General features: G+C 36.5%; 1 protein-coding gene across 4 annotated transcripts in view; it reads left to right on the top strand.

Moving 5' to 3' along the window:
* The window catches only part of LOC121321706 (vesicle transport through interaction with t-SNAREs homolog 1A-like), a 109,881-nt gene that overhangs the window by 60,503 nt on the left and 27,475 nt on the right, over nt 1-21,903 (top strand). For 2 of the 4 annotated variants that reach the window (XM_041260779.1, XM_041260780.1), the window contains 2 exons: nt 2,690-2,760; nt 6,847-6,908. In XM_041260779.1, coding sequence (XP_041116713.1) covers nt 2,690-2,760; nt 6,847-6,908 — 133 coding nt within the window. Of the gene's footprint in view, nt 1-2,689; nt 2,761-6,846; nt 6,920-21,903 lie in introns of all 4 variants that reach the window. The other 2 variants (XM_041260781.1, XM_041260782.1) reach the window with 1 other exon arrangement.

The raw sequence follows: 21,903 nt of genomic DNA, 5'->3' as shown, positions 1-21,903 counted from the left end.
TGGAAGTTACTTTATTAGCCTTTGATGGATTTAATGGTAAAAAAAAAAAAAAAAAAGTTATACATTTTTAAAATATTTTTGCAACTACATCCATGTAAGAAGTCTATAATATCGTCTACCAGCTAGACCTAGTGTCTATGTGTCCACGTCCATTTGATGTACTTTCTGTGTGCTTATTTGTCAGTTGTGCTTATCTGCCCGAAAAGAAGTAGCTTTGAAATCGTAGCTGGATTCTATAGAAATTTTTTAAAAAAAATAAAAAATAGGACAAATTAATATCATCAACAAATTGACAGATTCTTGTAATGTATCTATTTTTCACAGTCAAAAGATTTACCAGTGACATACCTCATTTGGTCCGCTGAATACAGCCTGTGTGTGTGTGTTTTTTTATATATATATATATATATATATATATATATATATATATATATGAAAGCAGTTCTACAGTATCTGTCGGTCAGTCTGTTAATGAGTTAATCTTTTTTCCTCCCATTCTTTTTATGAGTGTCTTCTCATTCTGTTAATCAGTTTAATCTGTCATATATCTGTCTGACTGCCTTTTTTAATCTGCGTATTCTTCAATCTGTCTATCTCTGATGACAAATTAATGAAGGCAGAGATGTATTTATCCACCCATTTAAGAACGAAATATCCACTTCTTAAACTACATTCTTCTTCATTTGGAGTTTACAGTACTGACAAATGTAACCCATTTTGTCTCGTTTCCACAAAATATTCTCAGCGAATTCAACCTTTGAGTGCAGCACCTGTATAATACAATAATCATGAGTGTAGCTGTTTATTTCGTATTGCACAGTGCATTTGAAATCTCCACTATGATCCGCTCAATGCCTGTTGTATTTCTCATTGCTGTTGTGGCTGCCTGCATATCTTGCGATTTCAGCTTCTGGCAGCCAAGGTTATCAGAATTCTAGCATAGGATTTATGTTTAAAAACAAATAAAGATCTATATCTTAATTGCTCTCTTAACCCCATACACCATAATGACCTTGAAATGAGATTTATTATTAATAATAATAATAATCATGATAATAAGTGGGAAACTCTGTAATCCCTGCTGGTCCCAAGAATTGTGCACAGAGCACTCGCATCAGGAGAGATCCTACGTCACTTCACCGGTTCGCATGCTGCATGCCCTTTCTCCCGAGTCGGGGGCTCACATTTATTTTCTGTGTGCCAGACTGCAGCCATTCTTCCTCCTCCTGAAGAACCTGCAGCTGCAGTTCTGGCTGCACTTTTCACCCACCCTTTTCATTTTCAGACACCCTGTTCATGGCTCCACCAAGAAGAGGGACCTCCTGGTGAATCTGCTCCTGGCTCTTGCTAAACTGGCAATTTACAAGACCGAAAAGCGCAAGATCACCAGGGAGGGTCTCTTTGACTGCAGGGCCATGTTCAGGGCTTTGTCCGTTCAAGGGTTACTTTAGAGTACACCCATACGGAGTCCGCTGGTGACATGACGGCCTTTGTCGACCAGTGGGCTCTAAGTGGCGTGCTCTGTACCGTCCATTTTGGATCTCTTAATTGTACTCTAATTCTTGACATGTATTTTTTGTATACAACTGTAAGTTGCCCTGGGTAAGGGCATCTGCTAAGAAATAAATAATAATAATAATAATAATAATAATAATAATAATAATATTTTACAACTGAACATTTAATTTACAGTCCTTTTGCTGGTTCTTTTTCTTAAATTTGTTAATTACCATGCAGGTAATTAAATAGGACTACTACTACTACTACTACTACTAATAAAATTAATAATAATAACACATTTTAAAATGTTTCTTTGAATATTTCTAGAAATATTTAATAACTCTTACAATGTGGACCGCACATTTGTTCTCAGTGCCTGTTTACCTGATGTTGATTTTTGGTTGCTCAGTATGTAGAAGGTACAGTCTGTAGACTGATTTACATCTGAATGGTCATGAGGAACAAGGAGGTTGAGTGACTTGCCCTCAGGGGTCACACAATAATTCAGAACCAAGAATGTCCAAGTTTCCTAAATTCAATCCTCAGACTGTTCACTGGTCTGTCACAAATTCCTTCTAGAAAGTGCCAAAAAGAAACTTAGCATTAATATTTACAAGTAAGGGAGGTTTCTGATGGCCAGCTTTTCCGTCGATAGCCTGTCAGGATTTTTTAAGCCCATGTTAGCCAATGCTGGAATGATTTCAGCTGTAATCCAGGAGGAGACGCACACTGTGAAACATCAAAAGCTTCATTGGCTGCTGGACAAATTGTTGAAGCCAATTCTGCAGCCTATGCAGTGCACTGGGGCGGCAGTGTTTTGTCCCCTCTGTGTCAAGAGGTTTGGGATGTTGCTTCACAGCGACTGCAGACTGGGTTAACGTCTGAACTCAGGCTAGGGATGTGCCAGGTTTCTGGAGTACAGCATTGGGGAATGTGTTATTTAGTGACAGGGTGTAGTAAATGCATGGCAATGTAAGAAAACAGACAGCTGACACTGATCACTACACTTAGTGTAAAAAGAGGAGGATAGTAAGCAGTGCTGGCATGGATTCATTATTATTAGTAGTAGTAGTGGTAGTTGTACTGTATTGTTGTTAGTATTGTTATTTTTATTATTAATAATAAAAATAATAATTGTGCTGTTGTTGTAATTTGTCCACTTTAATGTGTTTGTTTTGTTTTATTACAGAACAAGTTGGCCAGGAAATTTTAGAAAATCTGCACCACGACAGAGAGAAAATACAGCGATCCAGAGACAGGGTGGGTTCATAACTAAACACAACATCATTGTTATTTTGTTCTGTTCAGCAATTTAGGTTGTGTTTGGGTGAGCTAGTTATATCTTTTTAAAACCCTTATGCCAGCACATCAGATTCTTCACTGAAATGCCTTGCTTTCAAAAATAAGCTGAGTTCAGGTACAGCAACTTCGCTCAGAAGCAACTTCTGTTTAAATATCGTATAAGATACATGCGTCTGCATATTATGCAGCACTGTTTAACACAGCGCTGTGAGAGAGCCATGTCATGTCCAATACAACTAAAAGCAGAAAATCTAAGTGACAAGATGTTTTCAACCCTGTAGATGCCACAGTTTTGTTTTTCATTTTGCCAAGTCTCCCATCACTTGCTGTCAACCAATCCATGAAAAACACTTGAACGCCATCTCATCTTAAATTAGCTTTGTGACTGAAAGAGGCCTTGTCTGTCAGACCTGTAGCTTTGGGCAGAGCATTGTTACATCAGGCCCAGGTGCATGAGCTGGGGGCAATTCCACGACTCTCTTCTTTGTCGTGTCTTTTTTGCATGCAGCCCATGTTTTAAAATCCTCTAAACAGCTTTTATTTTCAAAACACTGTCTCCAGAAAAAATAAGAAAGAATACAAATCAATGTCCGGAATGAGGTGTGACTGCTAATTATGCCAACACTCCTTGTGTAGTTAATTAGGGGAATTTAATGTAGAAGTAAAACAACGTCCACTTATATTTTCATTTTGTACAAAGCCCCATGGAATCCAGACGTCATCTTCTAACAGAGTGGTCTCTATAAAAGAGTACAGGTTTCTATAAAAGGCAGGTGTTAAACTGTTAGATCCCAGTTAGGGGCCATCTCAAATGTGTTTTTATGAAGACTGGCTAAAGATTTCGACATGTCAACATTTTGATATTGCAGACTATTTTAAAGGAATTAAATACAGAAAAAAATCATTTTAAATGTCTGATGTCTGCAGAGGTTAGTACTCTTCCATGAGTCAAGACTGGTCCTCCTTGGGGATATTTTACCTGAAAAATAAAATAAAGATTACAGTAGGTAAAAGGTGCAACGTGTGTTCTCCAGTACAAAAAGCTAAGGAAAAATTGGAGCGCTTTGCTTTGAATCGTAGAGGTAGATGTACTAAAGCGTTGCGTCTGTCTCAGTCGTTGCAAACCACTAGCAAACCAGTTGGAAGTGTAGCGTGAAATCTACTAAACAAACGCAACACCGTTAGCATCATTTTAACAAATGCTTTGCAGCTTATTTGCGGTTTTGCCTTAAATGAATATGTAATTCTGGGCCTTCCTGCAGAAATTCACAAAAACAAGATGGAGATGAGGAATCAAAAATATTGTAATGATGTACTGAAGCTGTGGGCAATTGTGACACTTACAATTGCATCAGTTTGTTAAGAACTTTTGAAAGCATGTTTTAAACAGTCGCAATTATTGCTGGCGTTTCCCAGTTCGCTTTTTCTCGTGTGTTGCCAATTGTGCTCAATGCATTTTTGAGACGAACACCCAAGGTCCTAATTTTCATTAAAGTCAGGGTGTACTTACAGGCCTTGAAAACAAATTTCTGTGACATTTCTGGTTTTCCCAGCATGTTGGGAGCAATAGACTGCACACATGTGCCACTAACCCCTCCAGCTCATTCTGAGCATCTGTATAGGACCATGATCTATTCTGTGTTAATTGTCTAGGATACTATAGACCAAGTTAAAAATAATATTAATTAAAATAAAATAAAAAAAACCTAAAATCTTTTTGTTTCAATTTAAAATAATCTTTTATTTGCATTGTACACATTGTACAGTAGTTTTTCGAGATTTACGATTAGACTGTATTTACAGTATAATCGTAAATCTCGAAAAACTACTCACTTCTAAATCTTTTATAGTCATTTTTGTATTACTTTAGTATAAATACATGTTAATTTGGATTCATATGTTGTTTTTTTCTGACTTTATGTGAACGAAAAGACACACATTTGCCCGTTTTCTCATTGGAAATAGTGATATTTTGAAATATCACTGTCCTGGTCACAAAAGCAAAGTCTGTGGGGAATAATAGGCATTTTCTATATTTTTGAGGCATAAGCAATTAGGAAATAACACTTACTACCCAGGAACAAAAAAAAAAAAAAAAAAAAAAAAGTGTTACACGGTGTTATAAAAAGCTTTTTGGGGGTGAAGGTTGGGGCCCCCACCATAGAATCTGGTTGGATTAAACTGGCTTTCATTTTTTTCTAACTATAACAGTATTAAAATAGGTAAAATGAAGATGGAACAGAATGCATTGTACAGATGACGTTTACATTTAACAAAAACAGTGTTATTTTGATTGTTGTATCCTTGCATGTATAGGCGTTATCCTTCGGGCACTCTCGCCATTTTATTTGAGAAAAGGTCGTACAGCGCCACATCTCGCTAAGATGACGCAAATAATATTTAAATGAGTATATTGCGGCTGTCTTGATTAAAATGTTTTTTTTAGTACATACGACAAAATGTGCACTTCACGAATTGTTGCTACGAAAATGAAAATTGCGGTATGTTTGCACTGCGACTGGTACATATTAGTACATCTACCCCATAGTCTCCTGAAGCCCAGTTCCAAGCCACAAAGTGGCTTTGTGTTCCCTCAGCTTAAGACATTCAGAGGATGTTATCTGAAGTGAAATCTGGAAGAAGGTAGGCCCAAGTCTCAGTAGTGGTAGATACAGTAGCTACCGAAAAGAAGGGTAACATGAAGTGGGCAAATGAGAGTACCATTGTTGTGCTCCCTCCACAGGAAATAAATGTTTTCAGCTCCCAGTATTGACTAAAGTGATTTCTTACCTGAAAAATTGTGTTTTAAAATACCTGAACTGTGCATTGTCTATAGCAAGCCAGACCAAAGAAGTTCAAAGCATTGTTACTTCCCATTAGCATTAACTATTGACCAATTTACAGAGAATGAGATTCTGACATGTTGCATTTAGGTTTGTTCTCTTGCAGGTAATAATGTCCATGCATGGTTAATTTGTCTCAAACTTATCTCAGAAACTCTTTAAATACACACTTCAATTTTGCAGCTTTGTATAAACACCTCAGGTGAAATTTGCTTGTTAACTTCAAATCTGATATGAATTTGGTATCAGAATTTGGGTCCCTTTTGTTTTATTCCCCTTAAGAACATAAGAACATAAGAAAGTTTACAAACGAGAGGAGGCCATTCGGCCCATCTTGCTCGTTTGGTTGTTAGTAGCTTATTGATCCCAAAATCTCATCAAGCAGCTTCTTGAAGGATCCCAGGGTGTCAGCTTCAACAACATTACTGGGGAGTTGATTCCAGACCCTCACAATTCTCTGTGTAAAAAAGTGTCTCCTATTTTCTGTTCTGAATGCCCCTTTTTCTAAACTCCATTTGTGACCCCTGGTCCTTGTTTCTTTTTTCAGGCTGAAAAAGTCCCTTGCGTCGACACTGTCAATACCTTTTAGAATTTTGAATGCTTGAATTAGGTCGCCACGTAGTCTTCTTTGTTCAAGACTGAACAGATTCAATTCTTTTAGCCTGTCTGCATATGACATGCCTTTTAAGCCCGGAATAATTCTGGTCGCTCTTCTTTGCACTCTTTCTAGAGCAGCAATATCTTTTTTATAGCGAGGTGACCAGAACTGCACACAATATTCAAGATGAGGTCTTACAAGTGCATTGTACAGTTTTAACATTACTTCCCTTGATTTAAATTCAACACTTTTCACAATGTATCCGAGTATCTTGTTAGCCTTTTTTATAGCTTCCCCACATTGCCTAGATGAAGACATTTCTGAGTCAACAAAAACTCCTAGGTCTTTTTCATAGATTCCTTCTCCAATTTCAATATCTCCCATATGATATTTATAATGTACATTTTTATTTCCTGCGTGCAGTACCTTACACTTTTCTCTATTAAATGTCATTTGCCATGTATCTGCCCAGTTCTGAATCTTGTCCCTTCAGAAATGTCCACATGCACTTGTATTACGATTAGGGCCCTGTGTGTTTGTAGACCAGTGTTGTATTTGTTATACATTGTATTCTGTTCATCCACATTTCTTTCTGTTGTGCAGCTTCGTGAAACAGATGCCAACCTGGGAAAGAGTTCCAGGATCCTCACAGGAATGTTACGTAGGTAAGAACAAGGTAGAGTCTGTACTACTTCTACCAACACAGCTACATACATTGAACCTGGACTGAAATTACTCCTTTTGAGGATTATTAAAATACATTAAAAAAAAATACTACTTTATATTGGAAGAACAAAATATAGTGTGGCTCTTTAATACTATTAAAAAAAACAAGTGATTTCCAACATATTAACAATACACATAATTGACATTTATTTTTATTTTTTTTGCTTTGTTAATGACATTGCATCATTTATTAAAATATTAACTATTTATTATTTTTGTTTTTTACATAATGACCGGTCTGTTTTTTAATGCTTTTCAGCCACTAATAAACTCACATTGTTAATGACGAGCAAGTGCATGTAATCATAATATTACATTCTCTGCAAAACAGCCTCTTGTGGGAGCTGTTTTCTATTTCTGAGCTCAAATGAACTGTTATTCTAAAGATCTGTTGTTGCTGGCCTTTTTTTTTTTTTTTTTTTTTGTTATTGCAGCAGTACCTAAGGGTGTAGCGATCGTCTTTGTTAAAAGGTTTTGTGACATAAAATAAAAAGACAATTTCTCTGCAACAGTAAAAACCAATGTTTTAATACAGATATATAGAGCTTTATAGGCCAGTCTAACTTCCACGAGTTTCACTTCAGAGGGGAGCTTTATCCTTTTCTCAAAGCCACATAGACAGCAAGGATTTAGAAAAGAAAAAAAGTTCAGTTGAACGCCTGTCACGTCTCCATGTTACAAACTGCTTCCATTCCTGTCTGTGAACCGTGACGTTACAGTTTTGATTAAGAGTAATATGTAAATGACACCAGCTATCTTTAAAATGCAGGGCAGAAAGGAAGTAGCAATTGAAATAGCTGCTTCAATGCTTGTAGACAATCAAAACCAGCACGGCTTGCCGAAAGGCCCCCGGTGACGCGGACTGTAACCAATATTCTGCATATGTCTCCATTTTGTCAAATCTCATTAGGGGGTCCTCCTGCTTTATGCCATTGCAGCTGTCCAGAAATCATTCATCATTTTTAGTGTAAAGTAAATAACATGCAGTTATTTAAATAATATCATATTAATGTTAAAGTTCAGCTGTCACTGAGTGGGACGGCTTAATCAGACGTAGCATTTAGAAATGTGCGATTGCAGTTCACTTTGCTGGGCTTTCAGGTTAGCAGATTCAAATCAGGATTTATGAGTTTTCTGAACCAGTGCGTTTCTCTGTGTTCATGCTTGATGGACTCTGCCTCTCTTGTATGAAAGCAGAGTTTATTTTAAATAAAAATAAAGCATTTCTTTAATATTGAGTTTGAATAGAGTTTGAAAGTAATTTATAACCTGGAAAATACAAAGAAAACAAACTCTCTATTGTCTGTTGTTTCAGTGTTTTCTTCAGAACTGCCATGTTTCCATGTCTGTTAGATTGTGCATCTGTGAGTTAGAGCAGCAACATGATTAATAGCACAGCTTTATTTATATTTTGCAGCTTTAAAAAAAATAGTAATGTGCTTTAGTTGAAGAGTCCAAATATAGATCTTTATTTGAAATTTTAAACTATAGATAGATAAATGCTAGAATCTAAATCTTTGGGATTGCAGAGAGTCACAGTGTCTTCAACCCTAACAGATTTTGAGATCTACCAAGGAGCTTCCTCATTAAAGGTTGTGGCATGTACCAGAAACTGGAAGAGTTCATGCAAGCTTACTGGTGTTCAGTAAGATCCAAGGGATAAAGAATGATGTTAAATAAAAATGACACATAAAGTGTGCTTGGGAAGTTTATCATGCAGAGTAAAGGGTTTAAAAAAAGAAAACCATTCTCAGAGGCATGATTTGTGTACCTTACCGGCATTCTTGCATTTAATTTATTTGATCCAGATGATTGCCGCTGGGCCATTTCTCTGTATTAGTGTGTGTAAGTCTGTATCTAAATATTGTTTGTTAATGTGGCTGCAAAACAGATAAATCCACTTTCCATTACTTTACAAGGTTTTAGTTTCCGCCTACCTCCAGTCGTGCAGTAAGCTGGAGAAAAGCGCCTTTAGCACTTACGTTATTTATAAAAATGAAACACCAGGGAAGTCATCCCATAGGCGTTTCAGGCTAACCTGATGTACAATCAAAAAATACAACTTCCCAAACACGGTAACACGGATTACAAAGAGCATTGAACCCTATAAAGTTATTTATAATGTTCTAGGAAAGAAGCTAAGATGCACTTGGATGACATGAGAGTCAGTTGCCCTTGGTTTCATTTCCTGAAATTGTGTTGATTTGGAAATCGCAATGCGCAGCGTTTCAGTAGAAAATGAATAGACTGACGCCAATGTTTCTCAGTAGGCTTGTTGAAATTATGACATTGCACCAGCTTGGTGGTTAGGTAAGACAGTACATACCAACAGCATGATTTTATTTTGTATGGATTAATGAAAGAGTTACTAGTTATTGCTAAATGAAATACAGTATTCAAGTCAGATAACTGCTTACTGTCTCGCACTTTAGGCTGTTCTTTCTTTCTTAAAGAGTTGTGTGGTGGCGAGCTCCACTGTGTTCCATCAGCCCAGGTGCTGCTGGGAAGGGCCTGAGCAGCTCTGTAGTGTCACACATGTCACCCAAACAATTGACAGTGCCACTGTTTAAAGAAATAGCGAGGCATGCTCAGAAAGGCTGCTACAACACGCAGGGGGTCGAGTCAGTCGTCACGCAGATCAAAAGTCAAGCCTTTCCTTTGAAATGGGTATGTGGCTGAGACAAGGCAAGCCTTATCTTTCAGACAACCTCCACATGCTTAACTGAAAGGGTTTCTTATCCACAGCATAGCATTATTTTTTTATTTTTATTTTTTTTTATAGCTGTGCTGCACATAAAGACAGATAAGGACTCACTGTACAGATACATTCAGGCTGTGGTTCAGGGGTTATTTTAGATGTTAAACAAAACCATTAAAGACACATACATGTCATTTTGTTGTTAAACATCTCTAGGCAAACCAAATTAGTAAATTATTACACAAGAGATGTAATCCCTAAAGCATGACCATGTTACATGTTATCTAAGATGCTGGTGTGTATGTATGTACAGTACATTGTGCGTGCGTGCGTGTTATCTTGTTACTGCACTGGGCATGTTAAGTATTGTCTGGTGATGCCTGCTTAATAACTAGTGGGTTAGCATGGGTATGTCTGTTAGACCTGTAATTAAATACAAATTTGCAAACAATGTCAGACGCTCTGCTAGATCAAAGCATCTAGCCCTGGGACATTTAAAGACAGCGGAGAGAAAAAGATGATTTCCAAATGATTTCCGAATTCAGACTTCGCAAGTAAGGGTTAGGTTTGCTTTTTAACACTGAAATATTAAACATCTGATATGTAGGTCATATAATTAATGAAATGCAGGAATTCCAGTGGGCTACGTTGGGATGCAAATTGAGGGAGTCTTGGGGGCTTCTTGAAGTCTGAAGTGAAGACTAACAAAAATATTTCATATTATTTTTAATTGGAGCTGAAAGATTTAACAAATTATAGTTCAGTCTGTTTTTTTTTTGTTTTAATTATTTGGTTTATTTCCCCCGTTTTCTTATCACTCGTTAAAGTGTATGCTCACAGTGCAGGACTTCTGGGGTTGGAATGTTGTTAAGGTTGTGTATAGTGTGTCAGTGCAAGGTTCCTCCTGCACCAAACCTTACAGCTTTATAATGCTGATGGCCTTTTAGCAGTATTTAAAATGAGGCATGTTAAACAGCATCCAGTTTGGGTTTTACTGATGTTATGACCTGATTTGGTAAGATGTTGGTATACTTTTATATAATTTGCTAAGGGTCGCATGGTTAAATGTTGTTTAAGTGAAGACAGTAAGCCACAACTTGAAGTGCAAAAAAACAAATTAAACCGTCAACCTTTACAGGAAGAATGGAGGAAAAAATGCAGCAATGAACACAGTATTAAGGACCCTAAAAACGTGTTCATTTTCACCATTTAAAGTGCCTTGTACAATACTGGCAAGTAAATGTAATAAAAACTAACTTTGCAGTATCTTCAGAAAAAAAAAGCCCATGTAATTAGTCATGTGAACTTGTATATACTTAAAAAGAATGCCTGCACTCGTTATTATAGACCTCTCAAAGAAAATATATATTCCTACAGCTCCATATTACCACTCGACAGGTATGATCAAAGCCCAGTTTCTTTGGACCAGCAACCTTCCAAAAGGAATCCAATATGTTGTGTTTTTGAATTCACAGCAAACAAAAAAACAAAACTATTTGGCAAAGCGTGGGTGTTTTGAAGGGTGTGATCCGTAGTGTAGTGGTGAAATAAATGACATTGTTCATGATGTCAGTACATTCTAACCCTTTTCATTCTCAAAGCATGGACTCTTTAGCCTTTCCTTTTTGCTGTTAAACGCCAGTACTGACATATTGCACTGGCATTAATGTAGCATGAGAATCGTCGCCATGCAGGCTCCAGTCATCCATAACTGTTATGTAGCATGTATGTAATTTCTGACCACCAGTATGGTTTAAGTTTTGAAACATCTGTGAACACTACAGCTTGCAAAGTTTAATTTACTTGGGTGTGTTCTGTTAGATACTTTCCCCGGGGTTCCCAGATGTCAGACTAAACATGATATCAGTCCTGGCATTGGAATTACCATCTCCCTGTACATCACACCTGTACAGATTTTATTTCAGTCAGCTACATTCTAGTACTGTGCCATCATTCAAATATGTAACCTCTTATTGAACTTACTAATTCAAACTGATCTGTCTGGGAAATATATCCTTTGTGCACTTTGACCAGATATTCCTGGGGTGAAACTGTTTATTGCTAAGTGTATTACCTGGTTAAAGCAATCTGTGTTGTTTTTTTTTTCTCTTTTACTTCCTCACTATGATGGTTCAGCACACAGCAGTGAAATCCAGTCCTCAGCTCAAACTGGGACAATGCTTTACCTCTCATACGTTGCAGCATGCTTTTAGCTTTGACCCTTACTTACAGCGTTACGTGATTGTACATTTTTGTTTTAGATTGTATATATTCATTACATCTGGATTCATATTTATTGCTAGGGTGTGCATTTGCACAAGAAGAAAAAAAAATACTTGCAGAAGCACTGAACTTTTCCAGCTTGATACGGAAGATGAAAGGTGTGCAGTCTTATTATCCTCAGGCTGCTTGCATTTTATCCAGTGGGGTCCAAGAAACTAGATGCTGCAGAAAAGACAGTTATAAGAAAACCAGAGTCTGAAGCCTTGCTGGCTAATTATGAATTCTACACAGAGAAGTAAGACCTATTCATTAACGGGACACATATTTCAAATTCATATGAGTTGAATTTGCTTTGTAATATTATCTATATAGAATATGCATATTTTGCGAAGAGCAGAAGCCTACTAGATTGGTTAGATAGCAGCAGAATAGTGTAAAACTAATTATTTGCTACCATTAATTAATGCACATTTTAAGTTTCTGACATGACTTTATATTCTCATTGTTGTGAATGTTTTTTAGTTTTTTTCCTTCTCCTACCATTATCAATGGTTGTGTAAAAATATGATAATTAGGGTTATTTTTCAGTCTACAAATTGTATTACTTTAATTACCATCAAGTTGTTATTTTTTGTTTTTTTAAAGCAGCTTTTAGTCATCGACTGACAATAAAAAATGTGTTTATTACCTTAGAAAATGTTCAGTTCATTGTCTGGTAAATATATAAAAAACAAACAAATATATATATATATATATATATATATATATATATATATATATATATATATATATATATATATATATATATATATATATATAATTTTACCCTGTTGCATCTGTAACCCAACACAGAAATCAACAAATCATTGAAAATATTACTAGTGATGGTGTATTTAGGGGGTTTTTTTTGCCACTAATGTTACTGTTTTTTGAAGAGAGACGATTTTAAATGTACATTTAGACAAAATAAACTGTTTACACACTGAATTGTTTATACAATGAATCTCCTTTTGTGTATTATTCTGTACAGGCCATTTATATGAGGGTGCAGTTGGGCAGCTGCCATGGTAAAATAATGAGACGATTCTGTATGAGAATCGTAGTACTGACTACATTGTTTGCTGTTGTATGGGATGGAGCTATTTCAATAGATAATAGGGTTCCTTCTGGAGATTCTGAAGCAATTAGAATCTATCGCACTGTCTTGATTGCATGTCTTTAAGTTCAGTGCACCATTATGTGTTCAGTGGCTTGAGCTTACCAGCCACAGCCACATAGAATTGCTTAGCAGCATGTGCACTTTGTGCAAAATAATGTACTTTAATAAAAAGGCACTGTATAGCCTTGTCGTGCTTGGCACCTACACGTTCCTGTGTGTGTGTGTGTGTGTTATCTGATAACAAAAGGAAGTCTTGTGCTGGAGGACAGTTTAGTTAACCTGCTATGGCTGAAGGATGGAAGCTAGGAGTCCTGGGTTCTGAATCTCCCTTTTCTGGATAGATATGGAAGTCGCTTATCAACCTGAATTCTAAGAATCTGTGGGTAAAGTTGAATTGTGTTGGCTTTGAAAGAGTTGGCTGGGCTATGTTTTCTTGAACAAATGTACTATTTTCAATTGACCCCTGCCTTGTCTTGCTCCAGAACATCCATTCCTATATATAGCCTACCAATTTTTTAAAAGTAAAAAAAATATTTAAGTGATTCCTGTGTTTCTTTTTTTTTGTTGCATGCTCCTGTTCTGCTCCTTGTCTCATTAGACGGTTTTTAAAAATGTCATAGGTTCAATACCGGAGTCATGTTTCTAGAGCTGCTGTTATACAGAGACCCACAACACAATTCCAATGCTCCTTTCATCATAGTGTGTGTGTAGAACCGAACTGATAGGTTAAAACCGCTTGCATGTAATGAGAACTCTCCTGAAGGAGTGTCCAAGGAGGGCTTGTTGGAAGGTGATACTTTGTGTAGGTCTTGATCTTCATTGTTCAGCTCTTCAGCATTGGAAATCTAGGACACAGATTGTATTATTCACATTAAATAGCCTAATTTCTCAAAGCAGCAGTGAAACAAAACCACAGAAAAACTAAAGATAAAACTAGATGCAGTGTTCCTACAATGTGGGAAAGCCAAATATTAAATAAAATACACCCAACCCCCCACCCTCCATGCTTCCTAAAGAGGTGTTTTAACCAAATAATATCTTTATGTGATTTATCCCTGTGTCATTTGTGTATCATTAAAACATCTTTGCTACACAGATTGTGAATCATTTTTATGCAGACTGCCGTCTAACATGTTTTAATAGCTGTTCACTTAATGGAGCCTGGTTTAAATGCAGTCCAGGCTGACTGGAATGAAGTGTCATGTGCTGGGTGTTTGTATTGTATGTGAAAGGATGTCGGGTTGACCCAAGTATAGATGATATCGTGTCTCACAGGAATAGTTGGCACTTCTTTGGCAGTCTTGGCTCTCTGATAATTCAGATTTTTTTTTTTCTTTCATAAAGATGATGTCTTTGTGGTGCCAGGAACAGCAGGTGGTCTGTAAACCAGAGGAACAGTTCTAAGGCTGCTTTTGTACTGTTTGGTCGATATAATCATTAGGCTAAAACTTGTTGACTAAGTATGTTTTTCATTCCCTTTGTAATACAGAGATTGACCTTAGTTAATGATTTTGTCAAGCACAGGCTTATTTATGACAGGGAAAATAAATGTCTTATACATACCGATTTGAACTTATTATTATTAGTAGTATTACTGTTGTTATGATGTTTCAATGTCCCCTGAAATAAGATTCATCCATGATAAGAAATATCATATTGCAAACATATATTTTCTAATGAAAGTCTGAGAAAACCTTAAGTTCAAATTTCTTAATCTTTATCAGCTTTATTCAGTGTGAATGTCTGAATGGATGTATCAAGGTAAATTCACATTTAAATTCAGTTTTTCCTCAGCAACACAGTGTGACTACACGGGGACCGTCCAAAATAATGCCAGACAATATTTCATTATCAACAGTGTGTAGATGATTGTGCACATGTTGTGTCAGGAAATGCAAATGAAAACCAAATACAAAGGATGAAAAAATGCAATATTTATCTTTTTAGGTCAGATCATCCTCAAAGACCTCATTCTGAAAGTAAATACATTGTTTCCGAGTCTCATTTGCTAGTTTATTTGATGTGTGTCCATTCTGCAAACATTCCGAATCAGCTGGAGCTATATCTAAGACTTTGGGGGTGTATATTGCAATGACACAGTCCTGCTATAATTGTGGGTAGGTCCCTTCATTAGTTGGAAATGAGAACAACTCTGTCTTGGTTTTCTTTTCCTCACAACCACTTTTTTTATTGCATGCTAATCATAATAATATATCAAAATACAACATGCGAAGGAAACATGTACAAAGTGAAAGATGTCGAAAGCAGGTACAAGTTCCTTCCTTATGGAAAATCAGACAGACCGTGTTTGTCACACAGACTAGTGTGTTTCCCCACAGAGGTGATATAGCTTACACAACACTTCATTGGGCGTGTGCCAGTACATCTGACAGTGCACACGGAAGTCAAGTTTTTTGGCTCAGAAGAGATGCTCCAGAAGAATGATTTTGGGCACTGGCAGTGCGGTTTTATGCAAATGTTTGGACGCATTACGGATTATCATACAATGACCAAATACATTCAGAAAAGCAAGGTGGGATAGTTTATGTTATCAATGCCACTTATCTTATCTAAATTCTAGAGGCAGTTCAGAAAGCTAGGGAAACATGTTTCTGAGTTTGAAAAAGTGTACAAGGGCTTTATTGAAGTCTCCTTTTGTTTAAAAGGAAAAATAAAAATGTCAAAGCCCACATTCCAAAAGTATGCTAGATAGAAGCTGCTGACTATTGTTTCCCCATAATTCTTGTATTTGGGTTAACTTTAAAAAGAGAACCAGGGCTAAGCGGAAAAGACAGTAGCTTCCTACTCTGTCAGGATATTGTGAAAGTAGTACACTATGTACATTTCAGGACAGTAAGCATGTCTTGCTGTGCAGTTCATGAATCTCTTTTTATGAAGTTGAATTTTTTTTAGCTGAATAGTGTGACAGGAAACAATAGTGTTGGAGAATGGAGCAGGTATTGTGTGTACTTTTCTACAACACATACCCACGTGCATGGATTGGACCAGGAACAACAGTGCTCCTTATTGTTTAAAGGGATGCCATATCGAGGTGTAGTGTGTGTGTGTGTCAGTGTTTTATAATGTTATATGAAAATACTGTTCGGTCGTCAAAGAAACATTTAGACAAAATATATTTTTTAATGGATTCATTTGGTTACGATTATTAATCTCTGACCTTTTAAAACAGGGGGACAGTTGTTCTTCATTTGTGTAGTTGTTTGAAGAGCAGGATGGTTTGGTGTGAAAGTTCAGTCATGCTTCCCATTTTTTTAGCATATTTTTATAAAGCTAAGAGGAAATAAAATGCTCTTTCTTACTGAGCAACACTGTCATTGGACTTCTTGTTGCTTGAATTTGCCAAATTACACAAGCACGACTCTTGAGAAATGTGTTTCACCTCAGTGGAGGCTTAAGGTTGAACTATTGACTTCTTAAAAGGTGGTCAGCTGCATACACAATTTAATTGATGTTTTATATTTGTTAAAACAATGAAATGCCAAATATCAGTTCAAATAGTTTTTTGCTGCTCAGTGAAATATGGATCTATTCTGCATAAACTCAGAACACATTGAAGAAAATACAATAGTCAAATCATGGTGAACCCACACCCATTCCCCCGAGCATACTGCACGCCTTACTGTATGTAGAGTGCAAACACGCTGTATAACAGGTAAGCTGTAAGATTATTAATGACAGATAATGTTCAAGCACAATAGAAGACTAACCAGGATGGGTGGCAGTTAACAAATGTTTCTTGTGTGAAACATTGTGTGAGTCATGGAAACGTTCATAAAATCCAGTGTTATAATTTATAAGATAGATTCCTTAGATATGATGATTATCTTGGGTCTTTCAAGGACTGTGGTTGTCCGTTGTGTGATGTACTTTCTGAATCACCTAATAAAATATATCTTTCTTTATCGTATTTCAGGGGGTGAAAAATCAAGCACTAACATAATTAAAATAAAGTACTTTTTTTTTTTCTATTCAATTATTTTATTTTGTGCACTTAAATGGACTTTAAATTAACACTGTGTGCCTTACCCACCGCTTCAAGCATAAAACCAGTCCTGAGCTGAACTGCATGCTGTGTTGAACATTACTGACATAATGTGGTGATTTTGTTTTGTGCATATTGCCAGACTTTCAGGCTCGATTTGCTTTTATTTACCAAGACATTGATGTATATAAGCTAAAAACTGCTTTGTGGTCAAGTAGTTTAGGAGTTGCTTGACATAGAAACAGTTTAAACACTGGCTTCCTTTAGCAGTCTTTTATTAAAACTGGCAGGATTTCAGACTTGGTAAATGTAATGGTCAGTGCTACAGAACAGAAATATCATCACTGTATAGTAACACAAGCTCCATTCTTTCACTTGTTTGAGAGCTGAGGTTAGTGACCTTCACAAACAACACACTCAGTGATCACATGACTGCGTAATACACTTGTGTTGTAGTACCAGTGTGTGGAGGCAGTTCAGTGATAGGGTCGAAGTACTTCAGGCATTGATCATGTACAATAAAGATGCCCCTTTTACCTGTGAACATTCCCTTAGCTTTGAATAGATGTCAGGTGCAATTTGAAATTGCCAAAAGCAGTTTGGCACTGGCTACTAGTCATGTACAGTACTTACAGGCCATAGAAACATCAACTTAGTAAGAACATAAGATACTACCATTGACTTGGTAGTAGGTTTTTTGTAGAAGATGGATATCTATGTATAGCAAGGCATCTAAAAATGCTTATGAAATATAAATATGGAACTTCATCTCAAAAAACTGAATACTGTATAGATATTAATGCCATCATATCTTCAAAGTAAAATCATAACATTAATAATTTTCATTTCTGAAGATTTAATGTCCCCTCATTATAACAGAATGAGGAGATTCTGACATATTGAATCCTTTTGAAGTACAAAATAAAAAGTGTAATTGGAACTCCCATTAGTATTGTAGGTTACATATAGATGTATAGTATACCCTGCACACACATTTTAGTTGACAAAGCTTTTAATTCTTTTTTTTTTTTTTTTTAAATTTACGCAATGAAAACCTGCATGGTAATGTACAATACCATATTTCTTTAAGAAACACTTGCAGAAGTTATTTGTTCTCGTTTGGTTATCGTCCCGTACACGTTCCCGTTGTTGTAGTGTTCGGTAAGTCTGACAGTCAGATTCTGAGTCGGTTCACACAGTTACTTCTACTCTTGACCAATAACAGTAGCATGCAGGGCCTAGATGCTAGCCGGGGCACACTGGTATTAGTGCCAGCCCACTGCACTGGGGAACACAGGCTGTTGTCCCACGCAGCTGAGCAAGGAAGCACAGACATTAATGCCAGTCAACTGAGCTGGGGCAAAGTGATTGAACTGCTGTCCAGCTGAGCTGGGGCACACACAATCCCAAGCAGCTGAGCCGATTCACAGAGTGTTGCTATAATATTTCATTTAATAAGTTTTTTGGATGTGTTTTATATTATTTTCAACACAGTATGTCGGAAGTGTCTTTATTTCACTTTGTCTCCATGATTTTACATCATAGCTAATCCATAAACTGTGGCTTTAAAAATGATGCAGTGGTGGTAAACAGTAATTAGAGTTGAACACTCCCTGTTGATATATAATAATGAAAATACAAAAGAATAGTCATAGGTTATGATGACATTCTATAGTTATTTATTATGGGAATTTGTTTTAGATTTCACCTGTTATTCACATTGTTCACGATCCTACAGTATAAACCTCTCTGTAACTGTGCTGTATCTTTCTCTAATTATCAGAACAGACATTCTGTTGCCACTGAACTGATTTCAAACAATATGAAATGCTGCGCAGCATTTCCAAGAAGCTGGTACTAGCTGGAATAGTATCCATCCTCTGCTATGCACTGCTACAAACCCCCTGTGCCCTCAACGCTGCCTTGTTTCATTTTAGGACATAATGTTGAACAGGGAAGAACTTGCTGTGTCCCATAATAATAATACAGTATGAGGCTGTGTTTGTTTAAACTGTTATCTGCTGCTTAACAATATTTTTCTGTCCTATTTAAGTACCTAATTGGGCACAATTTCAGCATAGGTGCTGATTTCAGTGGCTGCCTTGGTTGGCCTTTTGATCTGCTGGTCACAAACAAAATTGTTTTTCCAGCTTAAATATAGAATCACAGTGCATGGCCTAATGAATAATGAAAATGTGCACCTTTATAATTATGAGCATTTCTTCTTTATTTAATATTATAAATCCTCACAACTCAATAGCGTTTGAGAGAATTCCTGTGGGCTCTGTCAACCGTGGCCTTTAACGCCCACTTAATAGGGTGAGCTATTGTTATTAGTAATATGGGCTCCATTCACCAACATTGGAATAGACTTTGCTTTGATTTTCTTACAAGAAGTATGAATTGTGACAGACTAGGGGGAGGAAGATGTAGTCCAAGAGGGGCAAAAAGACTACATCCCCCAGAACACCACAGGAGGGAGCCAGGGTGAGATTCACCTGGCTCCAGTATGTAATGATTGTCACCTGCCTGTGATTAGCAGGCAGGTATATAAGAAAACAGGAATGTTTGTTCAGGGCAGTCTCCGGTCTGTTGTCATGGTGAAGAAACATGTATCATTTTCAAAAGGTACTGTGTGGACCTTTTTTTCCCGGTTGTGTAGGTGTTCAAAAGTGTTTTGTTTAATCGGTAAACGGGTTAGCCACCCAGTTTTAGTTAGGTTCCAGTAACGGTTCAGTTAGTACAACGTGTGGGAGTTAAGTTTTGTTTTGTATTGGTTTGCGATCAGTTCATTTATTTCTGTAATTAATAAAAATGCATGCAAATGCTATTTTAAAACTTCAAATCTTGTCTGGGTCTCTATCACAGGGGCTATGAACCTTTTAAAAAAAGTTATTTTACAAAATGTAGCATTTATTTAAATATATAGGACCTGGGTTGTAGCTGCAGTGCAGCACAGGGCTTCTTGTTTTTATGGTAGCAGAGTCTCGCATTGACTTTCCTGCAAACCTGTCTCGAGTGCCTTTTATTTGGGTTATCCTTTGAAACAAGAATTACCTAAAAAAAAACTTAATGTCTATGTTACACAGCTTTTGGCATACAATCAAAAAACATTTACAAGATTTAAAAAAAAAAAAAAGTTTTATCTGATAGAGGCAGTTCTGAGCTGGATAGAGCAGCGTTGGTATTGTACAGTCATGACAAGGGACAGCATTAGAGTCCCCCTCGTGATTAGAACATGTTGTAATATGAGATATTTACCAAGCAATGATCTGTGTAATTTAGCAAACTCTTAATTGAGTGCCCCCTAATGTGCAATAATGTCTACTGACATGTACTCCTCATAATCTGAATCTAATGTACTGCTTTCACTAGAAGACCCAATCCGCTTATGTGTGCAGTTGTACTGTATGGGTCTCTAGTTTATGTAAAACTGCAAGCGCACTGTAAAGGTTATACAGACATGACTGCCTTATCCCCTTGAAAGAGGTTATATTGTTGTGGGATTTCATTCTCGAAAAAAATACATTGTGGCTTCCCAGTGTAGACACTGAATAGGATTGCTTTGTTTTATTGCTGGTTTAATAGTCATTTTCCAGTTGTGGTCAGTTAGTTGAAAAAGGTGCGTGTCTGTATATATTATTACATTATGAAAAGTAGCATTGTTACTACTGTGTAGATTGACCCACCCAACATAATCTACACAAAGAGAGCGTTCAGGCTGGTAGTGAACACTGCCAGTATTATACTAGGGTTTGAAAGGACTTCAAATTAGCTGGAAACACAGTAAGACATATTTCAAAAATACTCTTTACATTTAAAATGGTTTCTGGTTTTTAAATTGTTCCTTAGTGCTACTTTATAAATAGGTCTTATTTTTTCTATTGCTGTTTATTGGTAATTTTCACTGTGGGGGGTGGAAAAAAATGCTGTTTTTAAAAAAAAATTAAAAATAAATGAAAATAAAAAATATATAAAAAAAAACTTTTGCAATTTGAATGAAAAATTGCAGGATTTTACATTTTAAAGGTGTGGATAGTCTGTGCAGATGATATTCTTGGATGGACCAATAAATGATTACATTGAGAAGCACATCTGACATTTTGACAGTGCCAAGTTGTAACCTATAGCGACAATTTTTTATGACCTACAAATGTCAGGCCACAGTTGTGAATTTCTTTGGCTCTGTGAAGCACAATGCAGCTAGAATTCTTAGCCTTGTTTTCACATAAAAGCTTTGACAGCGTAATCAGCATATAGATAATTTCTTTTCGTTTTAGTATTTATCCAGTATAGCCAGTCTGGTTTTGGCCCACCCCATGCTGCATTGTTAAGGACTCTGTAAATCACTCCTTACAAGTTTTTTGCTTGTACCATGCCTTGCACCGCGCTCCATGAACTTAACGTATAGGAAGTATTCCTAAGCCCCAAAAGGAGAACGCTATGGAAAATACAATTATTTTTAAGGAATTACTTTCGCCCAGTAGAATAATGTAATACCTTGCCACCAAAAATGTAGCACAAAAAAAAAAAAAAACTTTCCATGTTTCATTGACTCAATTTATTGGGTATTGCATCAGTTTGCTTAAAAAAAAAAAAAACTTTTCAAACATGCATGTGCAGGAACACATATATATAAAATGTGGTTTATATGCACTGTTGAGAGAAGCACACTGCATTCCCATTGTGTTTAATAATCAACAAATGATGATATGTTAATTAGTGAGTACTTAGTGTATCCTGTTGCATAACTTTCATTCCCATTCTGCCTTGAGGGCTTAGTGAGCTAAGATTTGTTCTTGTAAAAAAGAAACGCAAGTTGAAATAAGATCTCTAGGGGAAGAGATAAGC

Source organism: Polyodon spathula, chromosome 10, assembly GCF_017654505.1.
Source record: "Polyodon spathula isolate WHYD16114869_AA chromosome 10, ASM1765450v1, whole genome shotgun sequence".
Taxonomy (NCBI): domain Eukaryota; kingdom Metazoa; phylum Chordata; class Actinopteri; order Acipenseriformes; family Polyodontidae; genus Polyodon; species Polyodon spathula.
The sequence above is the reverse complement of the archived record's forward strand: the minus strand, read 5'-3'. Positions and strand labels throughout refer to the sequence as shown.